At 44.8% G+C, this 21,715-nt stretch overlaps 1 protein-coding gene across 1 annotated transcript in view; it reads left to right on the forward strand.

Annotated features, from left to right (window-relative positions):
* LOC126235124 (uncharacterized) overlaps nt 1-21,715 on the forward strand; it is a 1,230,462-nt gene that overhangs the window by 199,434 nt on the left and 1,009,313 nt on the right. Inside the window, exon 2 of the mRNA XM_049943858.1 lies at nt 5,520-5,583. Coding sequence (XP_049799815.1) covers nt 5,528-5,583 — 56 coding nt within the window. The 5' untranslated portion in view covers nt 5,520-5,527. The remainder of the gene's footprint in view (nt 1-5,519; nt 5,584-21,715) is intronic.

The raw sequence follows: 21,715 nt of genomic DNA on the forward strand, positions 1-21,715 counted from the left end.
TGCGGTTCCAGACTGCAGCGCCTTTAACCGCACGGCCACTTCGGCCGGCCTGTATGGTACTGGGAGTTTTCCCTATAGATACTTCAATTCGCCACAGAGCAGTGGTCTGTTGACTGAAGAGGGTAAGACGCAAAAAAATATGAGAAATAACTGGACAATACATAACCGACGAAACGGAAAGTACAAAAAAAGGCTCACAATTGGGCCTGAGGTGAGAATGGCACACCTGAACAGACAGTGCGTATCTACGATGGCCTGGGACACACAAGGCCGAGTTTAGGAAACCAGGACATATGACAGTTAATACGCGGACAAGATGGCAGGAATTCTATAAACAACGTCGCAGATGAGATATCGCGAGCAGTACATGCCGCACACAAACAGGAGAGGCCATACGCTAGAATAAGACAGTCTCCACAAATGACAGATCAGCAGTGCATAGTAAACGGTCCAGACACAAACTCACACACTGAATCGGATGATACATTACATACAGGAAGTGAAGACGAGAGAAACATAGAAACATAGCAAAAGTAAACTAAGGTTCTCCGATATTAAATCGAATCAACCATAAAATGTAACTCTCTACGTAGTTCAGTGTTATACCACTATATAGCATGTAACAGTATCTGAAGATATCACATTTCTTCTTCTTTCACTACACCATGTGTGACTGGCTCGAAGTTTTATTTAGCCCTCGCACCTTATGCAGTGACTATGACATTTTAAATTAACTCCCAATCTCCACTGTTACCCAAAGTTCATAAACACATTGTAACCTCTTCATTTGTTGAAACCTAATTAATCAATACATTATTAATTAAGTATTAGTACACCCAAGGGAACATATGTGACAGATGTAACCATATACAGGGTGTTTCAAAAATGACCGGTATATTTGAAACGGCAATAAAAACTAAACGAGCAGCGATAGAAATACACCGTTTGTTGCAATATGCTTGGGACAACAGTACATTTTCAGGCGGACAAACTTTCGAAATTACAGTAGTTACAATTTTCAACAACAGATGGCGCTGCAAGTGATGTGAAAGATATAGAAGACAACGCAGTCTGTGGGTGCGCCATTCTGTACGTCGTCTTTCTGCTGTAAGCGTGTGTTGTTCACAACGTGCAAGTGTGCTGTAGACAACATGGTTTATTCCTTAGAACAGAGGATTTTTCTGGTGTTGGAATTCCACCGCCTAGAACACAGTGTTGTTGCAACAAGACGAAGTTTTCAACGGAGGTTTAATGTAACCAAAGGACCGAAAAGCGATACAGTAAAGGATCTGTTTGACAAATTTCAACGGACTGGGAACGTGACGGATGAACGTGCTGGAAAGGTATGGCGACCGCGTACGGCAACCACAGAGGGCAACGCGCAGCTAGTGCAGCAGGTGATCCAACAGCGGCCTCGGGTTTCCGTTCGCCGTGTTGCAGCTGCGGTCCAAATGACGCCAACGTCCATGTATCGTCTCATGCGCCAGAGTTTACACCTCCATCCATACAAAATTCAAACGCGGCAACCCCTCAGCGCCGCTACCATTGCTGCACGAGAGACATTCGCTAACGATATAGTGCACAGGATTGATGACGGCGATATGCATGTGGGCAGCATTTGGTTTACTGACGAAGCTTATTTTTACCTGGACGGCTTCGTCAATAAACAGAACTGGCGCATATGGGGAACCGAAAAGCCCCATGTTGCAGTCCCATCGTCCCTGCATCCTCAAAAAGTACTGGTTTGGGCCGCCATTTCTTCCAAAGGAATCATTGGCCCATATTTCAGATCCGAAACGATTACTGCATCACGCTATCTGGACATTCTTCGTGAATTTGTGGCGGTACAAACTGCCTTAGACGACACTGCGAACACCTCGTGGTTTATGCAAGATGGTGCCCGGCCACATCGCACGGCCGACGTCTTTAATTTCCTGAATGAATATTTCGATGATCGTGTGATTGCTTTGGGCTATCCGAAACATACAGGAGGCGGCGTGGATTGGCCTCCCTATTCGCCAGACATGAACCCCTGTGACTTCTTTCTGTGGGGACACTTGAAAGACCAGGTGTACCGCCAGAATCCAGAAACAATTGAACAGCTGAAGCAGTACATCTCATCTGCATGTGAAGCCATTCCGCCAGACACGTTGTCAAAGGTTTCGGGTAATTTCATTCAGAGACTACGCCATATTATTGCTACGCATGGTGGATATGTGGAAAATATCGTACTATAGTTTCCCAGACCGCAGCGCCATCTGTTGTTGAAAATTGTAACTACTGTAATTTCGCAAGTTTGTCTGCCTGAAAATGCACTGTTGTCCCAAGCATATTGCAACAAACGGTGTATTTCTATCGCTGCTCGTTTAGTTTTTATTGACGTTTCAAATATACCGGTCATTTTTGAAACACCCTGTATATGCGAGGGTGGTTTGAAAAGTTCTCGGAATCTCCACGAGAGGTCAGCGCTAGCGCAGCGAGTTGTTCACGTGATATTCATTGGACTGTCGCCTCTCAACATGTGCCACGTCAGTGCTCTTGTAAGAGAGCTTAACGGTGATCCGGCTATGTTGTTATTCCCTCGTAGTCATTTGCGAAGATGGAAAAAATCTTGATTCGAGCAGCGATTAAGTACTTCGTAAAGAAAGGTATGAAAGCAAAGGACATTCATGCCGATTTACAGAATACACTGGCGGACTCTGCTCCTTCATATTCAACTGTTGCCGAGTGGGCAAAGGAATTGAAATTTGGTCGGAAGAGCTTGGATGATGATCCGCGCAGTGGTCGGTAAAGATGTGTCACTACTCCAGATAACATTACAAAAGTGCCGATTGAAAGTGCGTGGAATTGCTCACGCAAGCCAGTTGTCATCTAAAGGGTATATCACATGTTAACTGAAGAATTAGAAATGAAAAAATCATCTGCAAGCTGGGTGCCGCGACTCTTGATGCACGCCCGCACACGTGTGCCGTCACCATGGCAAATTACACGAACTAAGGTAGGAACTGTCCCCATACCCGCCTTATTCACCTAATATGGCTCCGTCAGACTTCCATATCTTCCTCAAACTGAAAATTTTTCTTGTTGGACGAAGATTCACTTTAAACGAAGAATTGATAGCCGAAGTTGACAACTATTTTGCAGGGCTGGGGGAAACTCATTTTCGAGATGGGATCAAGGCAATGGAACATCGTTGCACCAAGCGCGTTAATCTGCAAGGAGACTACATTGAAAAATAACAAAAGTGTTAGTGATGTAAGTACTTTTTTTCTATTCCGTTCCGAGAACTTTCAAACCATCCTCGTAGAAGGTATAAATCACATTACATCACATCTAAGTCAAAATGCCATCTCTTCTTTCTTCCATTAAACACACTTCTAAGTTTAATTTAAAATACATCGACAACCTGTTACATATCTTACTTATTATCATTATTAAGTTACCAATAAGTTTAAATAACATTGTATATATACATCTAAACTTCTTTACATATTTTTATTTGTCTTTTTTTATTTTATTCTTTTGTAAAATCCTCAAAAAATGTACGAATAATAAAACTGAATTTGTACGGTATAACATGGAAAATCACACATTGTACGATCTGCTGTGCAACAAAAGGCAGCTTGCAGCAAGTGCTTTCAGCTAAAAAACTCAAAATAATTACCCTTTTCTGAAGTGCTGTTTCTTAATACAGTCATATCAAAAATCAAACGTCATCCTCAGTTTATATATCCGGGAATGTCTAAAATAGAAATTTCTGTACAGCACATCTGCCCTCCAAGCAGATCACTGCACCGTTATACAGCACCCTGTCTCCACGACGGTACGATTGAACAAGGCTGCGACTAAACTCGATTCTTACCTACTAGCTCGCCCGCGCTTTTCTCAATAACGCAATCTCCGTAAACAAGAGACTGTGTATCACTCATAAATGTGGTTACCTATCGTTTCGTTTAATATATAAACCTTTCACACTGACGTTTGGAGACTGTGTGATTTTAAAAACTGGAGTATGAGCCGCTCCGGTGCAGTAGCGACACGAGAAACAGCTTTTGAAGCGAGACTTGGAGGCGGTCGTTGAGAGAGACCCGCCGACTGCCAGCGAGGCGGTCCTGGGAGAGCAGGCAAATCAAATTACGTCGCGCCTAAAAGCCATTTGCCACTCTTCGCTCGAGGGGAATCTGTGCCCGGGGGATCGAGAAAAGCGCGCCTTCAGAAAAGCCGACAGCCCACATCGCGGCCGTTTCTGCGACACAGGCCGCTAATGCCGTTCGCTGACGCGTCGCTGCCTCTCGCTTGTACACTAGAGATCCCGCACTCTTCCTGTGTCCCGCTGTTTCACACCACCTTCTCTGCCATTTCTGCCCAGCTAACGTATTTTCCTGTCCAAAATGAGAGTTCTTCAATGGTGAAACCTAATAAATTGTTACCGGGATAATCTGCTAGGTAGGCTGATACAAAAGGGCACCGAGAAATGGGTACCCGATGGAAAGGGTGAACTTAACACAGTCATGTTGCCTTATTACTGGCGCCGTCTCACAAAAAATAGCTTATTTTATGAAGCCGCTTAACGTGAGAGTTTACTCTGAACCAAAACGTTGTTGGGACGGGAAGTGCGTCACTATATGAAGAATATATCCAACCACTGAGACAGATTGGGCGTGTCCCAGATAAAGTGCACATCATATGACACAAAATATATTGGACAAATGCAGTGAACCATAAAGATGTCTTCAAACTGGACAAGACCTGTAGATCAGCGCTAGAAACCCGTGTTCGTAATAATGGACATCCACCGACTGAATTAGCTGAAGATATTGACGTGCACTGTCCAGTCACATTAATCTGACCACCTGTCAAAAGCCTGAGTGCAGTGCGGATCGCTGCGAACTGTGCATGAAGAAAAATGGTTCAAATGGCTCTGAGCACTATGGGACTTAACATCTGAGGTCATCAGTCCCCTAGAACTTAGAACTACTTAAACCTAACTAACCTAAGGACATGACACACATCCATGCCCGAGGCAGGATTCGAACCTGCGACCGTAGCGGTCGCACGGTTCCAGACTGAAGCACCTAGAACCGCTCGGCCACGCCGGTCGGCTGCAAAAATTCCGAATACTTTCTGATAATTTAAATTCTGTGATATGTTGTTGAAGAATATATTTTAATAAGTATTTTGGGGCGGCTCTGCTGCGAGTCTTTAACTACATGCGGCTTCTGTGTATGTTTGTATGTACGTATGTATGAGAGAGAGAGAGAGAGAGAGAGAGAGAGAGAGAGACAATAACAGGCAGGCTGAGCACATGTGCGGGCGTGAAACTCGTGTGCTGTTAGACACGCTCGCTTGTCCCTGGCAGCCGCGTCTGCGGACACGGGATATTACGTGCGGCTGCTGCTGCTGGCCCTTCACAGTTTGCGGAGCCGAGATGGCGGCGCTACGTTGCAGGGTTAAGCGCGCGTGTCCCACTGGCGCCAGTGTGTCATTGTAACGGCAGTGTGTTGTTGTTGTTGTTGCAGGTGGCGCCATGGCCCGCGCGGGCATGGCTCGGTGGCGGGCCAAGAACAGCTCCGGACCCGCTGAGTGAGTACACTTTCGCCTGCCTTGACTTTTTTTAAAAAAATTCTCTTAGCAGTACAGAGACTATACTAGCAGTAAAAGATTCATTTGTCTTAGGAGAGATGGAAGTTTCCAATTCGAAATGAGTAACACAGATAACACGCTAAACAACAGAATGTAACAGTAGTCGACCAAGTAGTAGTCGAAATTTGTTTAACTCCGTTGAGATCAGATAACTTCAGATTAGATGTTCAGTAGAAAAGCACGCGAAGTAGCCTAAGAGTGAATCTAAATGTTTTCCTCGCCTATTATACACCGTTGCTCAAATGTGTAAGATTTCGATGACAATTTAATTCTTAAATCAACAACACAATAAAAGTTAAAAATAAGTAGTACAAAACAAATTCTAGTTAATTAGGAATAAATTAAGCTAAAAATATTTAATTCATAATACGAAATAAAAAATGATCGGACTTAGTTACGACACTATTTCTCTCTTGAGTGGAATTTTTTGATACCCTTCAGTTTGCGGATATCTCGTTATGTCCAGAATTTTGCTTGCACAGAGTGGGAGACTCTTCTGCATTTGCAAAGCATGTAAGTTTTGGGCAGTATTATCACCACATAGCATTATCTGTATTCCTGCCGTACGAACAGCCCGCCAATTAGCCTGCAGTTCGGTACGTCTAAATTTAGCTTAACTCTGTGCATGTGTTATCCAGGGTGGTCAGAAACAGTCTGAAAAGCTAGTAAGGGTGTTCAGGGGGTTGTGCTGAGAAATAATTGTTAACCCTTTCCTGCCCAAACTTTGAAAAACCATACCAAAGCATTTAATGTTTTGGGAGAATAGTGCCAAAGCAGCTAAAAACGGGTAAGACCGCTTTATACAGCCATTTTGCTTTCCACTACGTTCCACATATATTTTCAATCTTATTTCCCGATCTATTTTATATATATCCTCGCTAATTCTCTCTGTGTCTGTTGTTTTAAAAATATAGCGGTATATACTGCAACGGTATATGCTGGTAACAAGACCGTGAGTGTCTTCCCCAGTTTTTCTAGGAACTAACGCTCTGCTGACTACAAGTGCAACAGAAACAACTGCGCCCCCAAATGGTGGACACCGTCATCAAGTACGTTGTAAGACACATATTTGTTTTAATTCACGTACAAAGCGCAAGTGGGAGCTTTGAATCCCGCCAGGATACATTCATCGTATCCAGTCGGGTTGTTTACTTGTTTTATTAGTTATACCCGTCTGCATTACCCAAAATAGTACCAGACCAAATTATGAACATCAAGACACACAATAACACCCCTTCATGTCAGCAGAGTACGTAAATTCTTATGACGAAATGAACAACTCAGCGGTACAACACACTCATTTTTTTCTGTCCTCTTTGGTTATAGATATGAACCGTCACAGCCAAGGAGTTTCCTGTGATGCGGCACAGGTACACAGACATTTGGAGAGGATGGCACATCATGAATTCGACTCCACGCTGTCTTATGACCGCAGAGAGTGGAAGGGACATTGAAGCCGCGTCATATAAGAAGGGAGAAAAAAATTGTTGTTGTTAGAATTGAAGTCAGCCAATCGGGTCGTCGCGTGCGCAAACTCAAGCAGTCTGTCAGAGTTGGTGTCGCCATCCGTGTTCTTCGTTTGACTTTCAATTAATCACTTCCGGAAAAGGTCCATTTTAACGGGTAATGAGCACGTAGAGTGCTAACTCACGGAGCCACAGATGTCTGTGCGTAACCGCATTTTAACGCGTGCAAGTGCTTGAATCTGCGCGCACAACGACCTGGTTGGCTAACTTCAATGATAAATAACTCGGAAACAACGCAACGTATCGATTTTTTTTCCATAGCACTTATTTCTCAGCACAACCTCCACTGCAACACCCTTACCAGATTTCCAAACTGTTTGTGACCACCCTATTATTGTATTTTTGTGTGCTACTTATGAACGTTACATTTATTATTATAAATGCCATTAAACCTCCGGTTACTGTCTAACTCGACAAAAACTTGAGTCATCACAGTCCTTTGCAGTTAAACATGTAACGCACTAAAGTATTTATATTTTCAAAAAATGTATTTACATTCCCAAAATAGTGTTTATTCATGCACCTTTAACTGATCACGTGATGTCATAGCACAACACTGGCTCCTTCACCATCAACAACACCTCTCTCTCTCCAGCCCTCCCTCCCTTCCCTCCCCACCCCTCCCTCCCCTCCCCTCTCTCCCTCCCTCCCTCCCTCCTCCCTCCTCGCACTGCCAACATATTTCGCACCTACGCCTGTGTCATAGTCGTTAATATCTTGTGAACGTTCCTAGACATGCCATTTGTTACAAAGTTCAGCACAGAGCGACAAGGCTGTTATTTGAAATTAGTATTGTATTAACTTTAATAGCTAGTTCGGTTCAAAATGGCTCTGAGCACTATGGGACTCAACTGCTGAGGTCATTAGTCCCCTAGAACTTAGAACTAGTTAAACCTAACTAACCTAAGGACATCACAAACATCCATGCCCGAGGCAGGATTCGAACCTGCGACCGTAGCGGTCTTGCGGTTCCAGACTGCAGCGCCTTTAACCGCACGGCCACTGCGGCCGGCAGCTAGTTCGGAGTGTGTGGCAATTCCCACGCGCACAATCCATGTTGATACATCATTCTCGTCATTTGAATAAAACAGAAGTTACTTACCATTCACAATTATAGCCTGTCGCTAAACTCATGAAGCGAGCTGCCGAGTTCCCACTCTGGCTACCCAGATGCATCACAAAGTGGTTCTACAGGTTGTACAGGTTGTTGCGCAAGGTTATATCGGCCCTTCCGCGGGGTCGCTTTAAATCAGTTGCGACGGAGTATGCAGATAGGTCCGAGCAGCATTTATTTTTAGGTGTATGAGTTAACACTATACCGAATACAGAAGACGATCCCCTTCTCCTGAAACGCACCTTTGTAGAGTAAAATGCATTAACGTGGGAATATAAGTCGTAAGTCAGGATTCATACATCTTCTACAAAAATACACTCCTGGAAATGGAAAAAAGAACACATTGACACCGGTGTGTCAGACCCACCATACTTGCTCCGGACACTGCGAAAGGGCTGTACAAGCAATGATCACACGCACGGCACAGCGGACACACCAGGAACCGCGGTGTTGGCCGTCGAATGGCGCTAGCTGCGCAGCATTTGTGCACCGCCGCCGTCAGTGTCAGCCAGTTTGCCGTGGCATACGGAGCTCCATCGCAGTCTTTAACACTGGTAGCATGCCGCGACAGCGTGGACGTGAACCGTATGTGCAGTTGACGGACTTTGAGCGAGGGCGTATAGTGGGCATGCGGGAGGCCGGGTGGACGTACCGCCGAATTGCTCAACACGTGGGGCGTGAGGTCTCCACAGTACATCGATGTTGTCGCCAGTGGTCGGCGGAAGGTGCACGTGCCCGTCGACCTGGGACCGGACCGCAGCGACGCACGGATGCACGCCAAGACCGTAGGATCCTACGCAGTGCCGTAGGGGACCGCACCGCCACTTCCCAGCAAATTAGGGACACTGTTGCTCCTGGGGTATCGGCGAGGACCATTCGCAACCGTCTCCATGAAGCTGGGCTACGGTCCCGCACACCGTTAGGCCGTCTTCCGCTCACGCCCCAACATCGTGCAGCCCGCCTCCAGTGGTGTCGCGACAGGCGTGAATGGAGGGACGAATGGAGACGTGTCGTCTTCAGCGATGAGAGTCGCTTCTGCCTTGGTGCCAATGATGGTCGTATGCGTGTTTGGCGCCGTGCAGGTGAGCGCCACAATCAGGACTGCATACGACCGAGGCACACAGGGCCAACACCCGGCATCATGGTGTGGGGAGCGATCTCCTACACTGGCCGTACACCACTGGTGATCGTCGAAGTAACACTGAATAGTGCACGGTACATCCAAACCGTCATCGAACCCATCGTTCTACCATTCCTAGACCGGCAAGGGAACTTGCTGTTCCAACAGGACAATGCACGTCCGCATGTATCCCGTGCCACCCAACGTGCTCTAGAAGGTGTAAGTCAACTACCCTGGCCAGCAAGATCTCCGGATCTGTCCCCCATTGAGCATGTTTGGGACTGGATGAAGCGTCGTCTCACGCGGTCTGCACGTCCAGCAAGAACGCTGGTCCAACTGAGGCGCCAGGTGGAAATGGCATGGCAAGCCGTTCCACAGGACTACATCCAGCATCTCTACGATCGTCTCCATGGGAGAATAGCAGCCTGCATTGCTGCGAAAGGTGGATATACACTGTACTAGTGCCGACATTGTGCATGCTCTGTTGCCTGTGTCTATGTGCCTGTGGTTCTGTCAGTGTGATCATGTGATGTATCTGACCCCAGGAATGTGTCAATAAAGTTTCCCCTTCCTGGGACAATGAATTCACGGTGTTCTTATTTCAATTTCCAGGAGTGTAGAACAGAGTGCGTATTCATCTGAATGCATGGTCTTTTACTATCTTCCCCTAAACTGGTGCATATATTCCAGCAGGATTTTCAGCACAATATAGCGCAGTTATTCCCTAGAGTTAAAGGATTATTCCTTCGTTGTGTTTCCGCTAAGAGATAAAACTATCTTTGACGGGCTGGGGTGAAACACAAGTATTCTCAGTACTAGAGGAGTGTTCAAGAAGTATGGTAAAAAGGTCATTTCGCGTGTTGTATTAGTCCGATTAACACGGCTTTTTCGTCATTGTGTTGGTAAGCACGCCTGAAAAGTGTCTATACAATGTTATTCATGTCTCATATTTAGTCGATTGTCAGCTGTCAAAAAAGTAACATGTTTTGGTAGTAGTGGCGATTATTTACATTGTATAAAAATCTTGATACAAGAGGGGAGATAAGTGCATCGAACTTTTAGAAATGTTAAATATTACTTCGGTGAGCCTCTTATGACTAAAACAAGTGTTTACGACTGACAGAAGCGTTTCGAAGAAGGTCGTGAGGGCGTTCTAGATGACGAGCGTCCTGGACAACTAGCACATCGATCGGTGAAATCGTCGAAAAAGTGCAAGAACCGACTATGAGCTATCGCCGAATCACAACCAGAGATGTCGCTGATGATGTTACCATATCAACTGGTTCATACCATGAAATTATTCCTCGTGTTTCGTCTAAATTTGTTCCAAAATTGATGAATTTTGAAACGAAAACATCAAGTTATTTAGGAGTCGCTACATGAAGTCAAAAGCGACACGGACCTACTGAAACCAGTCACAACAGGTGATGAAACAGGAGCTGACTAATATAGTGTTGAAACTGAGGCCTAGTTGTGCCAGAGGAGGCATTCTGCATCGCCAAGACCGAAAAAAGTTTGACAATTGCGGTCAAATGTGAGGGTTACGCTCTGTGTGTTCTTCGATTTGAACAGTGTACTGTTCCATGGGTTCTTGTCAAGAGGTAAAACGATACACCCAAGTTTCGTCGACATAAAAGAACTTACTGCCTTCCTGTCTTCGTCTCCGTACTTGTAGCAACTATTTGCATCGCCAGTCAATTACATCAGTTCCCTCCTCCAGAATCTTCCATTCACTTACAGATATCTTCCAGAAAAATCGTATTTCACGCAGTTTCATGTCCATAACCTGTTTCTGCTCAGGCAAACGAACTTTTTATTTTACAATATTCAATAATTAGCTTAATGTCGGCATTGTTTTTGAATTTATATGTTAGTCATCCAACGTTCGTGGAGATACATACTTTGTAAAGCTTTCTACGACCATGACATTCCTCCCAAAATTTTAGCGATCTTTATTTTGGCGTTCCTGTGTAAAGCCTCCTATTGTGTCACTTCTGGGTTTTGAATAAATTGCAGTCATATGATTCGGACTGGCAAAATTAGCCAACAATTCTGTCTGCGCCGATTCTTTAGTATAAGTTATAATTTCGTTAGAGACGACATAACGCTCTTTACTCCCCAAATATCTCTTCTTTGTATTGTGCGCATTTTCATGTGATGTAGTACGCTTTTCCATCACTTCTGAAAAACTACGTACGTCACTAAATACACGAACTCAACTGATTCACGCGGATAATTGAAATCACACGAAGAAAATCGACGTATATCAAGACGGTGTACTTCACGCCTACACAAGAACCCGCAACTGATTTTTGGTGCGCCTATAGGGCAGTTGCACGTCTGTTCCGGGAAAGACCACTTCGCCCACCAACAACGCCGCGCTCTCAGAAGTTTACCGACATACAAGTAATAATAGCGGAATCTTCAGTCTTAAACGGACTCTCCGAACTAGCTAGTAATGGTAATAAAGCACTTGTTGTAAGTTACAGCTTGTGGGGAAAAAATGTTGTTCTTTGAATTCATCGATGCTGTCGTGCCCGTACAGGGGCAATCATTCCAATAACGTTAAGGCCTCAATATTCTTCGTTAGTATAAACTGGTTCAGTAAGTGACGCAACACATTTTTTTCTGAGAGTAGGGTGGTTTTCTTCAGGATTCCAGCACACCATATCATTCCCCACTCTTTTGGCTGCAAATTCCTGTTTTTCAACATAAACTCCGTTCAATGCGACGGCCTCACGCCACCTTACTGGGAGGGCCTCTGTTCCGGCATGACACCCCTCTTCTGGTCGGCGTCGGAACCACCGTCTTCCGTCATGAATAAGGTCACCATCAACCACTTATTGCTTGCAGTGGAGTGCGTCTTGCATTGGACCAAACAGATGGAAATCGGAAGGTGCGAGATCCGGGCTGTAGGGTGGATGAGGAAGAACAGTCCAGTGGAGGATGTGAGCTCCTCTCGGGTGCGCAGACTTGTGTGAGGCCTTGCGTTGTCATGGAGAAGGAGAAATTCGGTTGCACTTTTGTGGCGACTAACACGCTGAAGTCGTTTCTTCAATTTCTTGAGTGTAGTGCGACACACTTCAGAGTTGGTCGTTGCACCATGAGGGAGGACATGAAACGACATAATCCCTTTGGAGTCCCAGATGACCGTCGCCATGACTTTACCGGCTGGGATGCCGCTTTGAACATTTTCTTCGGAGGAGAGGTAGTGTGGCACCAGTGCATGGTTTGCAGCTTCGGTTCCGGTAAATGGAAATGAGCGTTTGGCGTTATTGGTCGAGAGGCCCCTCACGGGGCAGGACCGGCCGCCGTGGTGCAGGTCTTATTACATTCGACGCCGCATTGGGCGACCTGCGCCCCAGAAGGTGATGAAATGATGATGAAGACTACACAACACCCAGTCCCTGAGAGTAGAAAATCCCTGACCCAGCCGGGAGTCGCACCCGGGTCCCTTAGGACGGCAGTCCGTCACGCTGTCCATTCAGTTATCGGGGCGGCTGTAAGTGGTGAATAAATGATTGATCGCCTGGGACGATGTTCGACAAAAGACTGTCAAGATAGTCTCATAAGCGCAAGCAGTTCCGCACATACGCTCCGCCGTTGCTCCTTATGGTTTTCTATTAGGCGGCGAGAAACCCAACAGGCACATACCTTTGAGTACGCCAATTAGTGGAAGATTGTGTCAGCACTACCAACAGGAGAAGTCCTGTTCATCAATCAAGTGTTTGAGTGTGATCCGTCGATCACCTCGAATGAGAGTGTTCACACGTTCCGACATTGCAGGAGTCACAGCTGCTTGCGGCCGGTCACCAAGCTGGAAATCAGCCATGTATGAGAGATCTTAATGCGATGATGACAGATGCCTCGCCCAATGGCTCCCCGTGCTTTTTTTCACTGCCAGGCCTCCGTAGATATTGTACAAGAGCCTATGAATATCTGCAGTGCTCTGTTTTTCCTCCGAAAGAAACTCAATGACAGCTCTCAGCATGGAACTTATCTCCGTTACAGATGTCATTTTGAAGGCTAAGTATAGCACCACAGCTATCAAAACTTCATGAAACTGTAGGGTCTGAAGCAGGAATTTTTCAAAATGTCCCACATCAAATTACGCATTTTTCACCCGAAACTGGGCGAGACAAAAATGTGTGTTCCCTTCGTAGCTGTGTTCCAGCCAGAGGGGATCCATGGATTCTAGCTTCCAACTGGGGAGGGCTTCTGAAAACCGCATGCTCAGGGAATCGTAAAGCATCACAGTCACACAGTGCTGACGCTCTCTTCCCCATTCCGTGTCAGTACTGAAGGGCAGGATTCGCCTGGAATGAGGGAGTGCGCAAGCGGATGAGCGTGGCGTCGCTCTGCGGCCGCAGACCTCCCTGACCGCCGCGGCTGCGGCGCATTTTCCGAGATTTATGGCGCTGTTAATATGGCAGCGGCCGCGCACGGGAAAAAGCGCGAGATTAATGCCCCGCGTTTGTTATCAGCGAAACAATATCCGCCGTCGACCTGCGCCGGACACCGCGCTCGCCTTGCCTCGGCCGCTACCTGCTTACAATTCACGTCACTCGCTCTCGTCCGGAGAAGTATTCAGAGCGCACCCTGACTTGCCCTACCCCGTCCTCGAAGTCTCGGTGTAGTAGACGAATTAAAGATGTAGTCACCTCTGTAAGTTTCAGACAAGAAGGTTGCGCTTCTAGGTGTCAATAATATACGGATTACAGGATTGTTGAGAAAGTTGTCTGTGAGAAATCTATCAATACGAAGGTGGTCTGAAAAGTTCTACGAGCGGAATAGAAAACACGTACTTACATCACTGAAAATGTTTTTATTTTTCAATATAGTCTTCTTACAGATTAATGCACTTTGTCCAACGATGTCCCAGTGCTCTGATCCCACGTCGAAAACGGGTTTGCTCCAGGCCAGCAAAATAATTGTCAACTCCGGCTATCAGTTCTTCGTTTGAAGTGAATCTTCGTCCACCAAGAAAAATTTTCAATTTGGGGAAGAGATGGAAGTCTGACAAAGCCATATCAGGTGAATAAGGCGGGTGTGGCAACAATTCGTATCTTAGTTCGTGTAATTTTGTCATGGCTACCGCACATGTGTGCGGAAGCGCATTGTTTTGATGGAAGATGACTTCCTTCCATGGTAAACCTGGCCTTTTTTCGCGTATCTTTTGTTGCAATTTGTCCAGGAGGTTAGAATAGTATTCTACAGTAATTGTTTGCCCAGTGGGGGGATAATCTACAAACAGAAACCCCTTCGCATCCCAGAACACTGATGCCATGACCTTTCCCACTGACCTTTCTTGGGTGGCGGAGAATCAGCATGTTTCCATTGCTTTGACTGTTGCTTTGTCTCTGGGGTATAGTGGTGCACCAAAGTTTCATTTGTGATCAGAAAACGGCGCAAAAAATCTTGTTCGTTTCTCCAAACGATATGTCCATTCTCATTTGTTTTTGATCCAGCATCAAGAGTCGCGGCACCCATCTTGCAGATAAATTTTTCGTTTCTAATTCTTCAGTTAAAATGTGATATACTCTTCTGATGACATCTGGAAGCATGAGAAATTTCATGCACATTCAACTGGCCATCCTCCGTGACCATTTTGTGGTCCTCTGCAATGATTTTTGGAGTTGTGACACATCTTGGCCGACCTCTGCGCGGATCATCATCTAAGCTCTCCCGAACAAATTTAAATTCATTTGTCCACTTGGCAGCAGTTGAATATGAAGGAGCAGAGTCTCTCAGTCTATTCTGGAAATCGGCATGAATGTCCTTCAATTTCATACTTTTCTTTACTAAGTACTTAAACACTGCTCAAATCTCGATTTTTTCCGTCTTCGCAAATCACTACGTGGGGACAACAACAGAGTCGCGTCACTGCCACAGGTCTCTCCCTAGAGCACTGACGCGGTACCTGTTTACAGGCAACAGTCCAATGAATATCACGTGTTGCACTAGCGTTGACCTCTTGTGGTGATTCCGAGAACTTTCCAAACCACTCTCGTATACTACAACCCTCTACGTATCGCTGACGTAGGGATTGCGAGGAAAAGATAACGCTAATTACGGGTAGCACAGAGGCGTTTAATCGTTCATTCTTCCCGTGGTCCATACGTGTATGGAACGGGAAGAAGCGCTAGTAGCTGGTACAGCTGCACGTACCCTCCGTCATACTCCTCACAGTGATATGTAGATCCATATGTGGGCACAGATTAGGAAGTTATGCCTGCTAATTTATTAATATCCTCAGATCATTTGTGAACAGTTGAGTACTTTTCGTTTTGATGTGTCTTTTTCAATAGTTTGTAACACGATTGCACATGAACATGTATTTTCATGTGGTAGTGCGCTGTCCGTTGTTGAGAAATTGGAAAAAGCAATTTTGAGGCTATTTTTATCTTCATTGTCATCGCCGTGGTGAACTTCCCTCAGTGTCTAGAATACGGGGTGTCCAGTTTATCTTGAGCAACCAAAATAACCTTTTGTTCAGAAACAAAATGAAAAAATGTCTCAAGTAAATCTTGTTTACCTGCTTGGGAGCGCGGGACATTAACCAAAAAGATTACCTTTCTTGAATCTTTGTTTGTTGCGACAATATCAGCAACAGTACTTTTTTAACAGCATCTTAAATACAGGGCGTTTATAAATGAATATCGGGGTTTTAACGCTTTATAATATTTATTATATTAAACTTACAGTTATAAATGATATGTCAAATGAAAGAGCAACTCAGACAGTTTTACCAAGAACCTAATAAATGTTTAATGTGAGCACCATTTGTTACAGGGCAACCATCAAGTCTATAGCCGAGTTCTTCCCAAACGTTGATAAGTGTGTCTTCAGTGATTGTAGCAACAGCTGCTTCAATCCGGTTTCTTAATTCAGGGAGGTCTGCTGGTAGCGGAGGCACGTACACACGATCCTTGATGAAGCCCCAAAAGAAAAAATCGCATGGCGTTAGGTCGGGTGAACGTGGAGGCCATGCAAAGCAAGCCCTGTCACTGGACCCCTTGCGGCCTATCCAGCGGTTGGGTACGAAGTTCAACCAATCGCCAGTGATGTGGCGCACCATCTTGCTGGAAAACCAAGTTCTCTGGCTCATCTTCTTCCAATTGAGGGAAGAGCCATTGCTCTAGTGTATCAAGGTAAGAACTGCCAGTTACAGTAGGTTCGCCAAAAAAGAAAGGCCCATAAACTTTCCTCCAGGATACGGCAGTCACTTTAGGGGAATCTCGTTGCATTTGTACCACCTCATGAGGATTTTCTGAGCCCCAGATGCGCACATTGTGAGTGTTAACATGTCCACTAAGGTGAAAGGTCGATTCAGCACTGAAGACAATATGATCCAGAAAATCTTCATCGTCATGAAACAACATTTCGTTTGCGATGTTACCACGTAATACATGGTCTGCCGACTTAGAGACTGTAATAACTGTAAACGGTAAGGACGTAGTTGTACGCGTTTTCTTAAAACTTTCCAAACAGTCGACAGGGGAACTTGTAATTCACGACCAGCCTTCCGGACTGATTTCTTTGGGCTGCGATTGAACGACTCTCTCACTTGCTCAACAGTCTCTTCACTAACTCTTGGTCGTCCTTTACACAGGCAGCCAGTATCTTCAAATTGATGATACTATCTACGAATGTTATTATCACTTGGAGGATCACAATCGAACTTCAGCCGGAACGCACGTTGCACAGTAACTACAGATTCGGTCTTTGCAAACTGCAAAACACAAAACGCTTTCTGTTCACTAGTCACCATCTTCGCTACTGCCGCTGTCTAGCGGATTGCGGCGGAAACAAAGCGCGCTGCGCATGCACACTGGTGCCAAACACAAGTGTTTGAGTTGCTCTTCCATTTGACATATCATTTATAACTGTAAGTTCAATGTAATAAATATCATAAAGCGTTAAAGCCCCGTTATTCATTTAAAAACACCCTGTATTTTATTCGATAATCCACTACCTCTCCTCAAGACCTGTTTCAAAAAGCATCACAGTGTACTATTCTCGCAAATATGACGTTATTGAAAATGTAACACAGAACTGACGGGTCCTCTTGTACTAACACACGGTGATGAAACCGCGGGCACTGTAAGTCATCCGTTCACTGCAGTTGATATTAACAAATGTAAAGGCAATGAAAATGCACGCTGGTCATTCGATCCACCGTCTACAGTTGAAGTTGTGCGCCTAGTAGAAATTTGAAGGGTTTGATCGAGGGAACCGTTTTAACTAGATACACACTGGTGTGAAAAAATTAAAGACGAAACTAATTGTCGCATGATGTCTACTGCAAGCAACATAGCTCGATGAAACTTGGACCATAGATAGAACTAACTAAAATAAATACGCAACGAAACGAACAGAAATGACACTTTTATTCAAAGACAATAATTACACTGAAATCACCTTGATTCATGATGTTCTAGACGTTACAAATAGGGTGAGATAGTCCTTAATACGGTGCATGACAACCATGGACGACAATGCTCTAAACATGCTCTAAACATCCTCTAAACGTGCTCCTATGCTGGTCGCAATGTTGGTAAGGAGTTCTTGTGGTGGAGAGTTCCATTCCTACACCAGCGCTGTCCACAACTACTGGTTGGTCGTCAGTGCATGTGGACGTGCTCCAATACGTCTCTGCAAAGAATCTCACACGTGTTCGATGCGTTTTAAATCGGCGGAACGGCCATGCCAACCCTTTCCCAAATATTTTCTCTTTCAAAGAGCTTCTACACCTGCGCCGAATGTGCCCTGAAAAGACGCACGTGGGAAGTGGCACGTGTCACAATGATTTTGACCGGCGACTATACCATTTTCAAGCATTTGGAAATCAGTGCGCCCATGCAAAATTATGCCTCCCCACGTCATAACACCTGATTTACCAAAACGATCGTATTCAACAGTGTTCCAGGGTGCATAACGAGTTCCCACATCTGGACATATGAAAGAATGCCTGTCACTGGAGGAGCTCCTGGAAAGAGACAGTTTTCTGCGAATGGAGTGACTTGCCCACTCTCTTGACTTAAATCCCATATAGCACGTGTGTGATGCAATGGTGAGACGTATTGCCTCGCGTCCACAGGCACCAACAACCATCCAGCAGTTGGTATCTACGCTCATGGAGTACTGGAACGCCGTACCACAAGAGCTCTATAAAACCTTGAGGTGAACATGAGAAAAAGGTTGCAGAGCATGAATTGCCGTCCTTGGTGATCATACACCCTATTAAGAACCATGTCGCACCTTCGCTAATATTTCGGGGAGCATCATAACACGCGGTGACCTCATGTAATTATTGTCCTTAAATGAAAATATCATTTTTGGACGTCTCATTGAGTATTTCTTTTATTAACTTATATTAGCAGTTCTTTCTATCTATGATCCAAATCTCATCGCGCTATGTTATTTGGCAGTGAAACATCACGCGAAAGTTACTTTCGTGCTTAAGATTTGCATTCCAGTATACTGAAATCAAAATGGATTCTGTTCTTTCAGTGAAACCTGAAAAGATTGCACGTTGTAAACGTACCATGGTGTTTTAACCAATTTTTTTTCAATATTGGTATTTAAAAGCAGCAGTTCTCTTGAGACTGTGAACGTGAATAAGGTTGTTTTTGTTGTGGTCTTCAGTCCAGAGATTGGTTTGATGCAGCTCTCCATGCTACTCTATCCTGTGCAAGCTTCTTCATCTCCCAGTACCTACTGCAACCTACATCCTTCTGAATCTGCTTAGTGTATTCATTTCTTGGTCTCCCTCTATGATTTTTACCCTCCACGCTGCCCTCCAATACTAAATTGGTGATCCCTTGATGCCTCAGAACATATCCTACCAACCGATCCCTTCTTCTAGCCAAGTTGTGCCACAAATTACTCTTCTCCCCAATTCTATTCAATACCTCCTCCTTAACCCATCTAATCTTCAGCATTCTTCTGTAGCACCACATTTCGAAAGCTTCTATTCTCGTCTCGTGCAATGTATTTATCGTCCGTGTTTCACTTCCATACATGGCTACACTAAATACAAATACTTTCAGAAACGAATTCCTGGCACTTAAATCTATACTCGATGTTAACAAATTTCTCTTCTTCAGAAACGCTTTCCTTGCCATTGCCAATCTACATTTTATATCCTCTCTACTTCGCCCATCATCAGCTATTTTGCTCCCCAACTAGCAAAATTCATTTACTACTTTGAGCATCTCATTTCGTAATCTAATTCCCTCAGCATTACCCGACTTAATTCGACTAAATTCCATTATCCTCATTTTGATTTTGTTGATGTTCATCTTATATCCTCCGTTCAAGAGACTGTCCATTCCGTTCAACTGCTCTTCCAGGCCCTTCACTGTCTCTGACAAAATTACAATGTCATCGGCAAACCTTGAAGTTTTTATTTCTTCTCCATGGATTTTAATACCTACTCCATTTTTTTCTTTTATTTCCTTTACTGCTTGCTTAATATACAGATTGCATAACATCGGGTAGAGGCTACAACCCTGTCTCACTCCCTTCCCAACCACTGCTTCCCTTTCATGTCCCTCAACTCTTATAACTGCCATCTCCTTTCTGTACAAATTGTAAATAGCCTTTCGCTCCCCATATTTTACCCCTGCCACCTTCAGAATTTGAAAGAGAGTATTCCAGTCAACGTTGTCAAAAGCTTTCTCTAAGTCTACAAATGCTAGAAACGTAGGTTTGCCTTTTCGTAATCTTTCTTCTAAGATAAGTTGTAGGGTCAGTTTTGCCTCACGTACTCCAAAATTTCTAATGAATCCAAACTGATCTTCCCCAAGGTCGGCTTCTACCAGTTTTTCCATGCGTCTGTAAAGAATTCGCGTTATTATTTTGCAGCTGTGACTTATTAAACTGATAGTTCGGTAATTTTCACATCTGTCAACACCTGTTTTCTTTGGGATTGGAATTATTATATTCTTCTTGAAGTCTGAGGGTATTTCGCCTGTCTGATACATCTTGCTCACCAGATGGTAGAGTTTTGTCAGGGCTGGCTTTCCCAAGACTGTCAGTAGTTCTAATGGAACGTTGGCTACTCCTGGGACCTTGTTTCGACTTTTCTTTCTTTCAGTGCTCTGCGAAACTCTTCACGCAGTATCATATCTCCCATTTCATCTTCATCTACCTCCTCTTCCATTTCCATAATATTGTCCTCAAGTACATCGCCCTTGTATAGACCCTCTATATACTCTTTCCACCTTTCTGCTTTCCTTTCTTTGCTTAGAACTGCGTATCCAACTGAGCTCTTGATATTCATGCAAGTGGTACTCTTTTCTCCAAAGGTCTCTATAATTTTCCTGTAGGCAGTATCTATTTTACCCCTAATTTAACAATCGTCATTTTAATCGTCGCACTGAGGTGACAAGAGTCACGGGATCGGGATATGCATATATACAGATGGCGGTACTGTCACGTACGCAAGGAATGAAAGGGTACTACGTTCACGGAGCTGTCGTTTGTACTCAGTGATTCATGTGAAAAGGTTTCCATCGTGATTATGGGCGCCTGACGGGAATAACAGACTTTGAACGCGGAGTGCTAGTTGGTGCCAGACGCATGCGACATTCCATTTAGGAAATCATTAGGGAATTAAATATTCCGAGATACTCTGTGTCAAGTGCGTGCCGCCTTTGCTAAAGCGCGACATCGCCAGCAGCGCCTCTCGTGGGCGTGTGACTTATAGGTTGGGCGGTAGACGACTGGGAAACTGTGATCCGGTCAGACGAGTCCCGATTTCAATTGGTTAGAGCTGATGATAGTGTTCGAGGGTGACGCAGACTCCATAACGCCGTGGATACAAGTTGTCAACAAGGCACTGTGCAAGCTGGTGGTGGCTGCGTAATGATGTGGGCTGTGTTTATGTGGAATGTGCTGGGTCCACTGGTCCAACTAAACGGATCATTTACTCGAAATGATTATGCTCGGCTACTTGGAGACCATTTTCAGCACTTCGTATTCCCCAACAAATGTGGAATTTTATGAATGACGAAGCTCCGTATGACTTGGCTACAGTTGTTTGCGATTCATTTGAAGAACATTGTGGACAATTCGCGCTGATGATTTGGCCATCCAGATCGTCCGACATGATACAATCGAACTTTTATGAGACGTAATCGAGAGGTCTGTTCGTGCAGAAAATCGTACACCGACAACGCTTTCGCAATTATAGACGGCTGTAGAGGCATCTTGGATCAGTATTTCTACGGGAGATTTCCAGCGACTTGTCAAGTCCATGTCACGTCGAGCTGCACCATGCCGGGAAAATGAAGTCCAACACGATAT

Source organism: Schistocerca nitens, chromosome 2, assembly GCF_023898315.1.
Source record: "Schistocerca nitens isolate TAMUIC-IGC-003100 chromosome 2, iqSchNite1.1, whole genome shotgun sequence".
Lineage (NCBI taxonomy): Eukaryota > Metazoa > Arthropoda > Insecta > Orthoptera > Acrididae > Schistocerca > Schistocerca nitens.